Source organism: Neovison vison, chromosome 8 (assembly GCF_020171115.1).
Source record: "Neovison vison isolate M4711 chromosome 8, ASM_NN_V1, whole genome shotgun sequence".
Taxonomy (NCBI): Eukaryota; Metazoa; Chordata; class Mammalia; order Carnivora; family Mustelidae; genus Neogale; species Neogale vison.
The window spans coordinates 108,987,483-109,003,738 of NC_058098.1; the positions used below are offsets into that span (position 1 = coordinate 108,987,483).

General features: G+C 44.9%; 1 protein-coding gene across 1 annotated transcript; it reads right to left on the reverse strand.

The window, feature by feature from the left end:
• Positions 1-3,668: 3,668 nt before the first annotated feature.
• Positions 3,669-11,800, reverse strand: ZNF514 (zinc finger protein 514). The gene is made up of 4 exons (XM_044261647.1): positions 11,509-11,800; positions 7,090-7,216; positions 6,676-6,759; positions 3,669-4,747 (listed from the first exon to the last, which is right to left on the reverse strand). Exons 1-4 carry the CDS (start codon positions 11,788-11,790, stop codon positions 3,768-3,770), a joined length of 1,473 nt encoding a protein of 490 aa, XP_044117582.1. The 5' UTR covers positions 11,791-11,800; the 3' UTR covers positions 3,669-3,767.
• Between the last annotated feature and the right edge of the window lie 4,456 nt (positions 11,801-16,256).

Sequence of the window (16,256 nt, forward strand, 5' to 3'; positions counted from 1 at the left end):
GCATCTGTCTTTGGCTCAGGTCATGATCCTGGGACCCAGTCCTGCATTGGACTCCTTGCTCGGCAGGGAGCCTGCTTTTCCCTCAGCCTGCTGCTCCCCCTGCTTGTGCTCCCTGACAAATAAAATCTTAAAACAATATATAAAAAGGTGACTCTGGTTTCCCCTGGTTTATACTAATCAGATGATTCAAGATGGGGGCTGGCCAAGTGAGAAAGACCCGTCTTGTGATTAGAGAGTTGGGACTCTGAGCCATGTGATATCAGCCTGACCTCCAAGGAGGGAAGGGGCACTGGAGATTGAATTCAACTGTGTGGTCAACCAACTGTGACATGAACCCCAGTGAAAACTTTGGCCTCTGAAGCTCAGGTAAGCTTCCCTAGTTTGCAGTACTCTGCATAGTTACACATTGCTGTACCAATCAGTGGTGTGTTCCTGGAGAAGATGAAAGCCTCACATTTGAGATGCTGTCAGACCTCAATCTATGTGCCTCTTCCTTAGGTTGAATTTGATTTGTATCTTTTTGTTATAATAAAATTGTCATAATAAATATAGCCCTTTCCTGTTCTGAGATTTGCTCAGAGAATTATCAAACCTGAAGGAGTGGTGGGAACTCCCAAATTTGTAGCCAACTGGTCAGAAGAGTAGCCTAAGGACCCCCACATTTGTGGCTGGTGTCTGAAATGAGAGCAGTCTTGTGGAGTACTGTATCTTTAACCTGTGGAGTTTGACCTAATTCTCATAGTTGATATGAGAAGTCATTGTAGTGCTAGGAAATAAAATAGCAATGAGTTTTTATATACACACATACCAACCCGCCCCCCAAAAATGGAACAATCCCAATCAATCTACATTTGAATCTGAAAAATAATTATAGGAATCAACATTGTATTTTTCTAAAAAACATATTTAATTGGTAGTTTTCTAGAAGGAAAGTTTTTCATCTAATACAAAAGTGTGAAGTCAAGGGCACCTGGCTGGCAGTCAGAAGAGCATGTGACTCTTGATCTTGGGGTGGTGAGTTCAAGCCCCATGTTGGGTACAGAGATTACTTAAATAAATACTATTTTTAAAAATGTGGTATATCAGGGCACCTGGGTCGCTCAGTTGGTTAAGTGACTGCCTTCAGCTCAGGTCATGATCCTGGAGGGAGTCCTGCATAGGGCTCCCTACCCAGCAGGGAGTCTGCTTATCCCTCTGACCCTCTCTGCCTCATGCTTTGTCTCTCAAATAAGTAAATTTTTTTTTTTTAATATTTTATTTATTTGAAAGAGAGAGAATGAGAGAGGAGTGAGCATGAGAGGGGAGAAGTCAGAGGGAGAAGCACGGAATCCTTGGCTTTAGGCCTTTTCTCCCAGTCTGAGAGGAGGGGGAAAAAAAAAAAAAGACAAGACATTCTCAGATTAACTGTTCCATGTGCCCAGAGGAAGTAAAGTCCTATAATGGATGTAAGGTAATGAAGCTTTAAAATACCTGAGATGTGTACAGTTTCTTTCAAGTATAGTGTATATCTGAAGAAGGTTTTGGAGTTATCAAGAGGTGATAAATTACTGAATGGAGATTAGGAAAATCTAAAAAAATATCGTTTGGATTCCAGTACAGAAGGTAAATCTAACATAAAGATGAGAAGAGGATAGGAAGATGTCCTCCACAAAGTCCCCTCAGCACCTCAGTAATATGCTATAGTATATAATTGTGACAGGCAAAATAATTCTCCCCCAAAGACATCCATGCTCTAATCCCAAGAATTTATAAATGTTTTGTCTTACATGGCAAAAAGGACTTTGCAGATATGATTAAGGGCCCAAACCTTTAGATGGGGAGATTATCCTGGATTATTCAGATGGGCTCAATCTAATCACATAAGTCCTTAATTAAAATCAGAGAACATTTCCTGGCTGGGTCAGAGAGATGTGTGAGAATGACTCAGCCCACCATTTCTGGCTTTGAAGATGGAGTAAGGGTACCATGAGCCAAGGAATGTAGCAGTCTCTAGAAGCTGGAAGTATTTCTCAGTTGACAGCCAGCAAGAAAACAGGGATCTCAGTTTCACAACTGCAAGAATTGGTTCTGCCAACAACTCAAATGACAGAAAACAGAATCTGAGTTGCTTCTCCCGGTACCAGACAACCACTAATCTACTTTGCCTCTGAGGATTTGCCATTTCTGGACATTTGCTATAAATGGAATGGTGGCATCTGGCTTTCACTTAGAATAATGTTTTTGAAGTTTTGATTTTTTTTAATACCCACATTTTAATGATTTTAATGTTTAAAAAAGATTTTATTTCAAAAATCTCAAATCTCAGAGCATAAAGATCTAATGAAATTTGCTTTTTGCTCAGACTTTAAAAATATCACTCCAGCCTCTTAAAGAGAGGTAACATGTAGTGCCATGGGGGGTTTTTTATGGGGAAGACCTTCAGTCTCTCAATCTCAAAACCACAGCTGTGAACCAGAAGGAAGAGAGACCTAGCCCAGCGCACGGCACTTTCAAATCAGTTTTCTTAGCCCTAAGATAGGGTCTGGCTGAATCAGTGGGGCTCTCGACCTAGCGCAGCTTCCATTCTCTTCACCCACACAGTAGCACCTCTGCTCCCATCAGTAACAGGATAGGGAGGCGAAGCACAGTGCCATTACAGAGCCCCACCAGATAGAAAATCACTTGTTGAATCACTCAGATACCTTTCAGCTCTTGCTTTATGAATCTCAAGCCTGAAAGGAACTTTTCCCACATTCATTAAGTTCCCAGGGTTTCTCATTGGAGTAAAGCCTTAATGTATGCCGAGGCCTGAACTATACTAGTGGGTTTTCCCAGTTTCACCAAATTCAAAAAGTCACTCCAGTACACATTCTCTGATGTGCAAAATGGGTGGAACATTGGCTAAAGGCTTTTCCGCATGCATTCTATTCCCAGGTTTCTTTTTTTTTTTTTTAAAGATTTTATTTATTTATTTGACAGAGAGAAATCACAAGTAGATGGAGAGGCAGGCAGAGAGAGAGAGAGGGAAGCAGGCTCCCTGCCAAGCAGAGAGCCCGATGCGGGACTCGATCCCAGGACCCTGAGATCATGACCTGAGCCGAAGGCAGCGGCTTAACCCACTGAGCCACCCAGGCGCCCCTCTATTCCCAGGTTTCTAACTAGCAGGGTAAGTTCACTGATTTTTGCAAATGAAAGAGGTTTGGCTGAAGATTCTCCCACATTCACTATTTCCATAGTGTTTTTCTCAAAAATAAATTCTCTGATGTTTATTGAGAGATGAGCTCTAAAAGGCCCTCCCACCTTTATTGCTTTCAAAGACTTTTCTAAGTGTTCTTGGTGCTTAGTAAGAGAGTATCACAGATTGCTTTTACCACACTTGAGTTATCTGATATTTATTTATTTACTTACTTACTTAGTTTCTGAATAGTATGTGACTGAAGGCTGTGCCACACACAGTGCATTGATCAGGCTTCTTGCCAGTAGAAACTGTCTGCTGTTGAATAATATGTGTCCTCTGACAAAAGCCTCTCCAGATCGATCACATCTACTTGGTTTCTCACTAATATGGATCCTCTGGTGTTTGATAAAGGGCGAGGTGTGACAGAAAGCCCACCTTCTCTTTTGACATCGAAAGAGCCTTTCTTTAGCATGTACGGTCTGATGTTGAATAAGACAGGTCTTCCAACCAAGTCTTCCCACATACATTACACATACAGGATCTTTCTCCAGGGTGTGTCATATGAAAACTCTGTGGGCTGCATCTGAAAGCCTTCCTACATTGACTGAATTCATATGGCTTTTTTTCCAGCATGACTTTTCTGATGTTTAATAAGGGATGCAGTATGAGCAAAGGCTCTCCCACATTCATTACATTTGTAAGGTTTCTCTCCAGTATGAAATCTGTAATGTTGAGTGAGAGATGAACTCTGGCTGAAGGCTCGCCCACATTTATTACATTTGTAAGGTTTCTCTCCAGTATGAAATCTGTAATGTACGATGAGAGATGAACTCTGGCTGAAGGTTCTCCCACATTCCCTGCATTCATAGGGCTTTTCTCCAGTGTGAGTTCTCTGATGTTTAATAAGAGATGAAGTATGACCAAAGGCTCTTCCACATTCATTACATTTGTAGGGTTTCTCCCCAGTATGAAATCTGTAATGTAAAACAAGAGATGAACTCTGGCTGAAAGCTCTCCCACATTCACTGCATTCATAGGGCTTTTCTCCAGTATGAGTTCTCTGATGTTTAATAAGGGATGAAATATGACCAAAGGCTCTTCCACATTCACTGCATTCATAGGGCTTTTCTCCAGTGTGACATCTCTGATGGCGCCTCAGCTCTGACTGGAAATGGAAAGACTTCCCACATTCATTACATGTACAAGGTTTCTTTCCTGGATGGCTTCTCTGGGAGTTATTTCTCCCTGAAGTCTGTCTGAATTCTGTGTCACATTTATAGGCTCCTTCTATAGGAACACTGCATTGGTTAACAAGGACTGATCTTAGGTCTAAACTTCTCCCAAATTCACTCCGTTCATGATCTATCTTAAGGGTGGTAGATTTGTGAGAGATTGGCATTCTTTTCAGATGTCTCGCCTGGATTTTTGGTTGTATTTCTAATTGGTCATCACAACCACAGGTTGCTTTCAGTTTGCAGAAGCAGAATTCATCTCTGATGTATTTTTCCACTGATGCTATCTGGAGTAATTCTTCTTTAGAAATTCCCTGATTCAGTACGGATTCCTTAGCTTTAGGCCTTTTCTCCCAGTCTGAGAGGAGGGGGAAAAAAAAAAAAGACAAGACATTCTCAAATTAACTGTTCCATGTGCCCAGAGGAAGTAAAGTCCTATAATGGATGTAAGGTAATGAAGCTTTAAAATACCTGAGATGTGTACAGTTTCTTTCAAGTATAGTGTATATCTGAAGAAGGTTTTGGAGTTATCAAGAGGTGATAAATTACTGAATGGAGATTAGGAAAATCTAAAAAAATATCGTTTGGATTCCAGTACAGAAGGTAAATCTAACATAAAGATGAGAAGAGGATAGGAAGATGTCCTCCACAAAGTCCCCTCAGCACCTCAGTAATATGCTATAGTATATAATTGTGACAGGCAAAATAATTCTCCCCCAAAGACATCCATGCTCTAATCCCAAGAACTTGTAAATGTGTTGTCTTACATGGCAAAAAGGACTTTGCAGATATGATTAAGGGTCCAAAGCTTTAGATGGGGAGATTATCCTGGATTATTCAGATGGGCTCAATCTAATCACATAAGTCCTTAATTAAAATCAGAGAACATTTCCTGGCTGGGTCAGAGAGATGTGTGAGAATGACTCAGCCCACCATTTCTGGCTTTGAAGATGGAGTAAGGGTACCATGAGCCAAGGAATGTAGCAGTCTCTAGAAGCTGGAAGTATTTCTCAGTTGACAGCCAGCAAGAAAACAGGGATCTCAGTTTCACAACTCCAAGAATTGGTTCTGCCAACAACTCAAATGACAGAAAACAGAATCTCCCCTAGCAACTCCAGAAAGGAACACACCTCTCCTGACTCTTTTGTGAGATCCATGCCAGATTTCTGACCTATGAACCATAACTAAACTTGTGTTTAAAGTCATTAAGTTTGTATTCGTTTGTTTCAGCAATAACAGAAAACTAATGTAATAATAGTAACACTTCTGAAGAGGTAGATGATTACTGATTCCAGTGCTCCCAGGAGCCATATTCTGAGTCAGTAGGTCTCATGTGGCCCCTGGAGATCTGGATCTTTAACAGGCTCCCTGAGAGATTCTGAAACACAGCCATGTTTGTAGAGCACTGTCAAGACTAGATCCAGAGGTCACACCCTTGCTCTCATTCTAGAAGGAAAAAAAGATCAAGAAAATATGAATATAGCAGAGATTAGCAACTTCACTCCCTGATGTCTGTTCTAGGCTCCTTTAATGAAGCCCAGCCTGTGCTCCCAGGATATGAGCACTTATTTCCTGAGATTTATCTCTGACCCAGGGCTATGATTCTACCTGAGATTGATACTGGCACAGACTGTCACCTTCCTCCATTGTGCCTTAGTTACACATGGCAGGCAGAAGAGCTTGAGTCCAGAATTCTGCTCCAAAAAGTGAGGTTCATCAGGTATTCTCAAGTTACCTAGGAACACGTGGTCTCAAAGAGGTGACATCAGTAGACAGTAAGGAGTAATTTTTGTTCCTGGAACCACCTCTGTTGAAGCTCAGCTTGATTAAGCATGAAATGTCTCTACCTTGATCTTCTTGACATCTACCATCTGTCCTTGCCTGTAACCCTTTAATTTCTAGGCTACTCTACTGTTTGGTCTTTCACTAACTCTCTTAACCCTGCTGGCAAAGGAGGGCCTGGCCATTTACAACTGTCAATCCTTTGATTCCATCCAACATCTCCATATGACATCTAGTGATGCTGAGTGGTACCAAGAACCCAGAAAGGGTGGGCAGAGATGGGTTCCAAAGTATAAATACTAGAGAAGAAAATGAGCATCTCTTCTTTCTGACACCAGACATAATTACAAAAGCCCGAGAATATTCAAAATACTGCAGTGGAGAGCTCCTGACAAGTGGTCTTACCTTCTCAAAGGAGACCCCCGTGAGCAAGGGTTCAGGGCAATTTCTCACCCATGGCTGGTCCTTATTATGTGTGATGTTGCTTAGTTCTCATTCACTCACCTGTTGAGATTTCTCCCTCTAATACACAGGGTTCTTTCCCTTTCTCCAACTGGGAGATGACATATGGTTTAGCCACTGGAAGCCCTGATGGTAGAGAAGGAAAAGGACCATGACTCTGTATGTTAGAGGCAAAGGCTTTGGCTCTAGGTCTCTCTGGGGGAGATCAGACTGTAGGTGTAGAAAGCCTCCAAAGAATAGGCACTGTAAAATATTGGGAGCAGAATCATAAAACTTCATATGGAGCATAACTTTTTCTAGGAATTAGGACCCCAAGGTCAATGTAAATGCCTAATTCCATAACCCCAGGGCAAAACTCAGCAAACAGGCCTAGAAACCCCAAGCTTTTAAACACCAATGAAATAAAGATGGCAGGCCTGACAGGCAGGCTTTGGGCTTTGGAGGAGCTGAGCTCACCCAGAGAGGCCAGGTTCTTGAAGTTCTCCAGCATCACTACCCTGTATAGGTCCTTTTGAGCAGGGTCCAGCTGTCCCCATTCCCACTGGGTGAATTCCACAGCTACATCCTCGAATGTCATCAGATCCTGAAACATAGAAAATACTCTTGTACCCTAAGGGAACACACTAGCAGCCCCAGGGAGAAGAGTGGGTGGATGTCTGAGTAAAACCTTAGGATGTAGAAGGGATTCCAAGAGTTCCTAGCTATCCCAATGCCCAGTGTTTTTTGTTTGTTTGTTTGGATTTTTTTAGATTTTATTTATTTGACAGACAGAGATTATAAGTAGGCAGAGAGGCAGGCAGAGATAGTGGAGGGAAGGTTAGCAGGCTCCCTGCTGAGCAGAGAGCTTGATGCAGGGCTTGATCTCGGGATTTGACCTGAGCCGAAGGCAGAGGCTTTAACCCACTGAGCCACCCAGGCGCCCCACCAATACCCAGTTTTGGGTCTTGTCATCCCCAAAATATTTTAAGCTGCTCCAGGGATTGTATTATTGTTACTACTTGGATCTTACCCACTGATGCCGACTTGTCAGTATCACGCTGCTTATTATAGATAGATAGATAGATAGATAAGGATCTCAAGATCTCAGGCCTACAGAGACAGTCTGCTTAAATAAGGGAGGTAAATTAAATTCATTTCTTCCATTTTCCACATAGTTGCATTCAATTAGAATCAACTAGAAGTAACAGACTAATATGTTTTGCATTCCTTTTTTCTTAAGATGCATTTACTTTTTTGAGAGGGAGCATGAGTGAGTGTGGGAGGGGCACAGAGAGAGGAGAGAGAAACTCCAGCAGACTCCTCACTGAGCTTGGAGCCTGACATGGGGCACCATCCCAAGACCCCGAGATCATGACCTGAGCCCAAACCAATAGTTGGACACTTAACCAACTGTGCCACCCAGAGGCCCCTGTTTTGCATTCTCAGATGCACTAGTATCAACAGTCTCCAACTATTTTTGAAACTTGTGGCCTATGATTTTAAAGACAATCTCCTGTCATCCTCTGTAACAACAGTCAGAACACCTCCCATCTGACTGTTAAATCCCTGTTACTTTTCCCAAAATATATTTAGAAATCAAATCCCATTTAGGCATTGATTCCATAAAATAAGTCAAAGTAAAATTTTACATTAACATGAAAGTCAGTCCAAAATAGTCAAATATGGAAAACTCACTGCTATAGTAACATCTTGTGATAGATTATATTATTTGTTCAAAATAATCACTGGCTCTCCCTACAGGATTGAGTTCCCTGCCCCAATAACGCAGGGGTAGTCAAATAATCTGCTTTCACAAATGGGATGTAAAACAGGCAATGCAGGCAAGATATAAACCTTTGTTGGTATAAGTCTTTGAGAGTTTGCTGTTGTTATTACAGCATAACTAGCCTAAACCGGCTCATTAAGAAACTAGTACTTAGTGTAGGGTTCTGCCACAGCAAAAAGCCTAAAATATCTGACTTTGGCTTCAGGGCCAGTAGTAAAGAAACCTACTGGTAAGATGGCAACCTACATGATTTGATGGTGAACTGTGTGCTAAAACTGTTATCGGCAGTAACTGCAAAGATGAACAACGTAAGCATGAACTTGTGATGTTACAAGAAGAGGCCGAAACATCAGTAGTGTGAGCTGGTTGTTACCGGCAGAATCTGACAAAATATTACAAGAAAAAAATGAGCTTAAGAGTTTGTGAGTTTACAAAATAAAAATGGAAGGCAAAAGAACGTGTCTTGAAATTCCAGGACTTGGAGAGTTAGAGATTAAGCCAGTTCTCCTTTCCAATTGGTCAGAGACAATGTAGATAAGGCTTTTGCAGTGACAAAGGATGATTAAAACTCAACCTAAGGAAGGACCAAATTATGAGTGTGGTAATCAAACCTTTTGTTTAAACCTCTGAATAATTCCAGATGGCTCCTAGAATATCTTTAGGGCAACCAAACTGCTTACTGTCTAAAAGAATGGCTGTCCTAAGAAAAACCCTCAAAGCTCCACAATTAAGCCTAAAGAAAGGTATATTTTAAAAAGAACTGTGGGTAAAACTTGACACATGGAAATGACAGAAAGCTAATACATTAAAAGCTGATTACATTTAGAGAGTTACACTGAACGTCCCTGACTTGAAAAAATTCTTGGGCCATCAACCTACTCAGGCAGGATGAAAAAGCTGCCTAACCCTCAAGTGAGTTTATTCTCCAGTATCATCTCCTATGTGACCAAGGAGGATACTGCAAAAGGAACTTGTGGGGCAGAGCCAAGAGCTAAGGAAAACATGGGACTCAGGAGCTCCACCCGGGGAAGAGAACCCAGACAGAACCAAAAGACTTCCCAGTCCCAAGATCAGTGGTTCTCACCAAGTCTGCCAAGTGGAATATCTTAACGGTTATGGACCTGAGACTGCTGGGCTTCTCCCTTGCTTCCCTGTTTTGAATAGGGGTTTCTTACTGTGGTTAAGCACGTTGGATATATGGATATCCAACTATACGTTGGATATATGGATTTTGGGCAGTTTGTCCTTTTAGTTCATAGGTCTCCAGATCCAGAGGAGAAACATCCAGACCTGATGTTGAGGCCATCCCCCCATTCAGGACTTTGATCTTGATGTTCCTACTAGGTAACTAAATGGAGCTTTTGGGTTATCTCTTGGGGAGGGAATTTGTGTGGAGGAAGGCGAGTGAATTTTTTTAAGAAAACAGACCGTGGTAAACTCATTAGTTGTTCAGAATAGTCACTGCCCTTCCCCTGGTGCCCCTCACTATGGGAGGCTTATATTTCCCATCTCACTGACATTAGGCTTGGCCACATGACTTGCTTCAGCCAATGGATTGTGGGTAGAAGCAACACATGTCCTTTCTGGGCAGAAGCCAGAAGAACCATCTCCTGGCTCTGACATTGCATTTCTCCCTGCCACATAACCTATCCCAGAGGAGGATTAATCCTTCAGCCTAAATCCCAGAGCAAAGAGGGTGTGGAGCAGTCACAGCCAGTCCACTACTGATACGTAACAGAGAAGAAATACACCTTTGTTACTATGGACCATTGAGATCTATAGGCCACTGTCACCACGGTATAATTAGATTAAGCTCTCTGATATACCTCTGAATGGGTACATCAAGGCCAAAGAGGTTTAAACTCTATTACACTACTAGTTATTTGTGAGATTTCCATACTGGTTGGGATTTCCCCCAGTTGCTAGAAAATTAAACACAATATCTATCATTAAGCTAGAATACATGAAACTATCATTTAGGTAGTACCAAGATGGTATCACCTTGGCATCCATGCTAGGAAGCCATGCAGTCTGGCATCCACAGCCCTCCACTTGGTTCTCCGGACCACTGTAGCCAACCCTGAAGGCACTTCTGGAGTCAGTCACCATTATCCCTTCTACCCCCATCACAACTGCAGCTCACAAGGACTAAGCAGTTACCATTTGCCAGAAGATGGCAGCAATGATATGAGCTAGCTGCATTACTGAGTGGTTAAGATCTCAGAGCCAGACAACCCAGATCTGAAACTAGAATGCCTTCCTTATGAGCCAGATAACCATAAACAAGTTACCTTATCTCTCTCTGCCTTGGCTTTCTCAGTTGCCTCTCTGTGCCTTAGATGCCATTCTTCAAAATGAGAATGTTTGAAAGATGAAATGAGTTAGTTCAAGTAAACTGTGTAGAATAGTTCCTGATACATATTTAGTTCTCAGTACATAAGGGCTATTACGGCTTTCATCTTTATCATTAACATGATTACCATCTTCATTTTACAGTTGGCAAAAACAATGCATAGAGAAGTCAGGTGCATCTTCCAGCAAGGAAGTAGTGCATTAAGTCTATCTCCTCACTGATCCACGAAGATAACATCTGAACAGGGACATAGACTCAAATGGCTTCCCCACCTGTTTATACCCTCAGAACCTTGTCCCTCTTCTCCAAGAGCCTTCCCCCAGCCTCTCCAGCACAGGCTGATTTTTCCTTTTACTAAACTTTGAACGAAAGGCCTATCCATGACACTCCCATCTGTTATTAAATCATGCATATCCTTACTGTGGCTGAGGCTGCATCCTAGGTACCAGAGTCCTCTCCCTTCTGTGGTAGTGACATTCTTTCAAGGCCAGGGCTCTCTCACATTACTTGGTACTCACTGCAGTGCTCATGACAGAAATAAACCAAAGGATCTGAGTGAGTACATACAGAGCAGAGAGGAGAGGGCCCTGGAAAGGGCCAGGGAGGCCAGCATCCACCCTGATGGGCTCAGGCTCCTACAGAGCAGGAATTGGGGTCAGTTCCCCTTGGCATTGAACAAAGGGGCTCCAGGGAAAAGAGGGCAAAGACGTCCGTAGTTCAGTCATTTGAGAAAAAAACGAAGAGAACCTCAACTCACCTGGGACCTGGCTTTCAGGAATAAACTGGTTGTTCCCTTTTCTCCTGGGTATCTCTCTGGAGGAAGAGGAGGGTCCTGAGAAGGGAGAACTAGGAAGGTAAAAGGAGCCATAAGGAAGACTAACCCCATGGCCTTTGCAGCTCCCAGACTCCCCACACTAGAGATCCCTGAAGAGTCAGTGTGTCTTGGTTCTGGGGACAGAGCTGGTTCAAAGGGAGCTGAGTGGCAGCCTCTAGCTATCCCACATGAGAAAGAAGTGCACAAACTCCCCGCCCCCTTCATGTCCAAAGGCCACAGCAGGCTGCAGGTAACTTAGGTTTCACCATAGCTTGGCCACTCCACTGGACAGTTATTTACTGGGCATCCACAATATAAACGTGGAGAAGACTCCCAAGAAACTTTAAATCTAGCCTGCGGTATAAGACAGGTTAAGAACACAAAACAAGGCCCAGGGCAAGGCCACAGAGGGATAGGGACTCTAAGGGAAAGCAAGTCACACCTTCCCCTCATGCCTGGGAAGCCAGCTGAAAAGTTGGTTCTTCCTGACTTGCAAGTTCCCAAGCATCCTCAGGTCTCTGCAACCATACTTTGCAAGTCCCTCTATGATAGGGTTTTGTCCCTTACTGCTTTTAAAGCCTGAAAATCAACTATACCAGATAAGTGGTCACAGCTAACAACAACGATAAAAGCATGGGTGGCAAGCAGCATGGTACAGTACAGGGCAGCACTTCTCAAACTTGAATGTGTGTATGGATTCTTGAGGATCTTCTTAAACAGACTCTGATTCAGTGAATGTAGGGTAGGGCCTGAGAGCCTGCAATTCTAAGGAATTTCGAGATAATTCCTGTGCTGATGGTCTACAGAACACAAGGCATAAAGGAATACAGAGAGGGTGGTAGTCCCAGAGATGCAGCCCAGTTTTGCCATTGGCCAGTCTTGTGACCTTGAGCATTGGCACTGAAGACAGAAAAGTCTAATTAAAATGCCATTTGGTGAAGGACAGTAGATTCTAAATTTACAAAGGAATGGCTTAAAACCTCCTGGGTCACCTAGATTGCCTCCTCCCAAACACTAGTGAAAGAGTGGTACAGAAGGTGACCCCCCCTTCATGTGCACTGCTAATCTTGTACAGTTGAGCTAGAGGAATCTTATCAATGAAGCAATAAAGGAAAGGGAGGGCAGGCTCTAAATGGCCCCAATGCCCTCTGATCTCTGGCCAAGGGCTACTCCCCCACAGCTTTATATTGTTCACCCTCTCCCTCCCACACAGGAAGAGATCCTCTCCCGCCGGCTACTCTCTCCTCTGGCCTTTGGGAAGACTTCTGTGGCCATCTCCTCCACTTTTACCATGTTATCTGGATACTGGGACCTCATGCTCCTGGGCCTGGCAAATTAGGAAATGCCACAGGGAAGACGGTTACAGGCTCTGCCCCATCACTGGAGTCCCCGGCTTATTTCTAGAGTCGTCGTCCTCCTCGGCCCACTACTAACTCCCCAGAAGGGCTTCTGGCCCTCTGCACCCTCGAGAGCCAAACCTGATGCTGTGGAGTCCATAGCTGGGTCTAAGGGGCGACGTCCTTTCACTAGGTCCAAATCTCTGTTCTGCGGCCGCAGCCCTGCGGTCCTCCCTACGATTCAGGGAGGAGGGAGTACGCTGGGTGACACCGGGCATTCCCACTCCGCGCGGTGACGCCCAGTCGACCCGCACGGCCCTGAGCAGGGATATCAAACCCAGACTGCCGCCCCGGCGCGGAGCTCTGCCGCCCGAGGAGGGGCCGTTCGCCCGCTTTCACGCGCGCTCTCAGACCCAAGAGCCCGGCCTGGGGGCACTGGCGCCGCTCCGCCGCCTTTCTCAGGACCAGGCTTTGGAACCCAGTCCCCTCGCAGACCCCCACCCACAGTGACGACTATACTACCAGGAGGTACGTCCGTAGCCACGCCTGCGACCTCGGGGGTCAGTGCGCCTCCGCGGCCCTAAGACCGCAGGGATTCGGGAGAGAGCCTCACAGGGACACGGACCGGCCCTGCAACTCTGTCCCCTAGCTCTAGGCCCCCATAGCCCCTGGCAGGCGGGCAGGCGGAAGAGCACTCCCAACTCTGTCACGGGCTGGGGCGCGGTGCCCGCGATAAGCCCACGCGCCCGAAGTCACGGATCCCACAAAGAGTAAAGCCCTTCCCGGCCCCGGCCCCAGCCCCTAAGTCCGGACCGTCCCGAGCCTGCGCAGATGAGCCGCCTGGGGCGGGGGGGTCAAACAAGCGAGCGTCCGGGGCGGGTCCGCGGGGCGGGGCGGGGCGAGTGGCGCCAGCGCCGTGGCGGCTGGAGAGAACGGTCCTGATGGTGCCGGCCGGGAGTACTTTGGGAGCCGCATTGTCAGCCACCGACCAGGGTAGAGGGTTTCCCGGGCTCTCACCACCAGCTGGGAACTGAGAGCAACTTCCATTTTAGGCTCCATAGCCAGGTTTGGGGCTGTCCAACCAGAAGCCACTGGAAATTTGTTTAGAAGAGAAGTCTGGCCCTACCCTGAATCTGCCATGTAAGGATTTACAGGAGACTCTCTAGGCATATCTCTTACAGAGTGCCCAGGACATACAGCTGGCTTATTGCTAGTTACTTACTGCTATTCTACACGCCGTACCGTGCCTCTCCGCCTTCTTCCCACTTCTCCAAGCTCTGAGTTCAGAGAAGGGTCAACGAAGAAATGATGTGGACTCCTTCCTGCTCCAGAAACGAGTATCATTTACAACCTAAAAGAAATGTAGAAATGGTCTGAATATTAAAACGATGGCTCTCAGGAGGCAGTCCTCAGCCAGAGAGGGGACTTGTGAGGACTGAGTGGTTTATAGACCCTGTCTAGGGGTTCTGGGACAAACCATTAAGTCAGGGCAAAACCCACCATTTTCCCATCTTGCTTTTCAATCTGTCACTTTTTCCCAGCACTCACGGTGGCACACATGGCCAGGATGGCATAGCAAGTGCCCAAAAAGCAAGCCCTCTTCCTCTGGGGTGGGGAGGGGCCAGCAGGTGGCGTGGGGGTGCTGCCAGGGAACCCTGGTTTTTGGCCCAGGAGTTTGTTCTCTTCTGTGCTCTGCAACCAAGAAGGGAAAGGGATGGACAAATGGGAAAAAAAAATGTCATCTCATTTGTGACTTAGCACAACTAGGAGAAATGGAACTGCTTCAGATTATCTTGAGGAGCACCCTCTGTGCCTGGTGTGCCTTTTGGCATTGGCCTGCTGCAGTGTCTGAAATATCCGTCCTCTTAAATTCAGGACAGAACCTGATCCAGAGGCCTATGTCACAATGCACATGTTACCCAAGAGAGTTAATCAATATCTTAACAAGTTTGTTAACAAGTTAACAAAACACTCTTCCAGAGTGTTTTCAGGTGCCACTGGAGGTCAACTACTGTTAGGGTAACTCTGGTTCCCAGCAACCCAGTAAGTTTGTGCACTGCTCCCAACATTCCCTTTTGCTGCTCCTTTATAGTCTTTATAACATTTCTCCCATTCCAACCCAGTGTGACTACTGTTCTGTACCCATAGTTTTGCCTTTTACAGAATGTCATATAAAGAGGATTATATCGTATGTAGCTTTTTTTTTTAAGATTTTATTTGTTTATTTTAGAGAGAGAGACAGAGTGAGAGAGGGAGCACAAACAGGGGGAGTGGGAGAGGGAGGGAGAAGCAGGCTTCCCTCTGAGCAGGGAGCCCAATGTGGGGCTCGATCCCATGAACCTGGGATCATGACCTGAGCCAAAGGCATCCGCTTAACAACGGAGCCACCCAGGTGTCCCCGTATGTAGCTTTTTTAAAAAAGATTTTATTTATTTATTTGATGGACAGAGATCACAAGTAGGCAGACGCAGGCAGAGAGAGAGAGAGAGAGGAGGAAGCAGGCTCCCCGCTGAGCAAAGAGCCCGAATTGGGGCTCCATCCCAGGACCCTGGGATCATGACCCAAGCCGAAGGCAGAGGCTTTAACCCATTGAGCCACCCAGGCACCCCTAGTATGTAACATTTTGAGAGTGGCTTTTATCACTCAGCATAAAGCCCTTGAGATCCATCTCTGTTGTCATGAGGATCAATAGTTCATTCCTTCGTACTCTTGACTCCAGCTGTCCTGTAAGGAAGGCTGTCCTAAGGAGCCATACACTACATCCACTTACATCCTATTTATAAGAACACTTGGCCCCATCTACCTGCAGAGTAATGTACTCTTTAAACGTGTGCCTGGCTAACATTCTATTGCGATGGAAGATGGAGAGAAAAAACAGAAGACATCAGATTTTAGGAACAATATTGGTAAATTGAAGTTTGCTCAGAGGAAGAGCAGGTGGCAAGAACATCTCTAAATCAAATTAGCCTGAGGGAGATGGCTTATCCTATTTTAAGCCAATTATAAAAAAAAAATGTAAAGGTGCTTTTGTAAGGTAGAATTGAAGCATAGATTTTTCTACAGGTCCCCTGCGTGCTCAGACATCCATCATCACACAATCTCCAACTTTCCTGGGCTGGGAGCCCCATAGTAAAAACAGAAACCTGTTCACAATTAGGAGTCAGGAGTATGCAGTCATTGACAGCGGACTAAAGATGCCCCAATGGTGGCCATTCTGAAAGAAGGTATTATGAAAACAAAAACATAGAAGTAGAAAGCCATTCCAATCTGGAATCAGATCTGGGTATTAAAAGCAACAGTGTTTTTCAGGTATAGTGTGAAATTGTGCCAGAATATTTCTCTCCCACTGATCAC

What these genes read in the sequence shown, in the direction of transcription:
- ZNF514 (XM_044261647.1), bottom strand. Translation starts at nt 11,790, where the DNA reads ATGAAGGGGGCGGGGAGTTTGTGCACTTCTTTCTCATGTGGGATAGCT. An exon ending in TCCTGAAAGCCAGGTCCCAG is followed by an intron (nt 7,217 to 11,508) that starts GTGAGTTGAGGT and finishes TCTATGTTTCAG; the next exon opens with GATCTGATGACATTCGAGGA. An exon ending in AGAGGGAGAAATCTCAACAG is followed by an intron (nt 4,748 to 6,675) that starts GTGAGTGAATGA and finishes CCCTCCTCTCAG; the next exon opens with ACTGGGAGAAAAGGCCTAAA.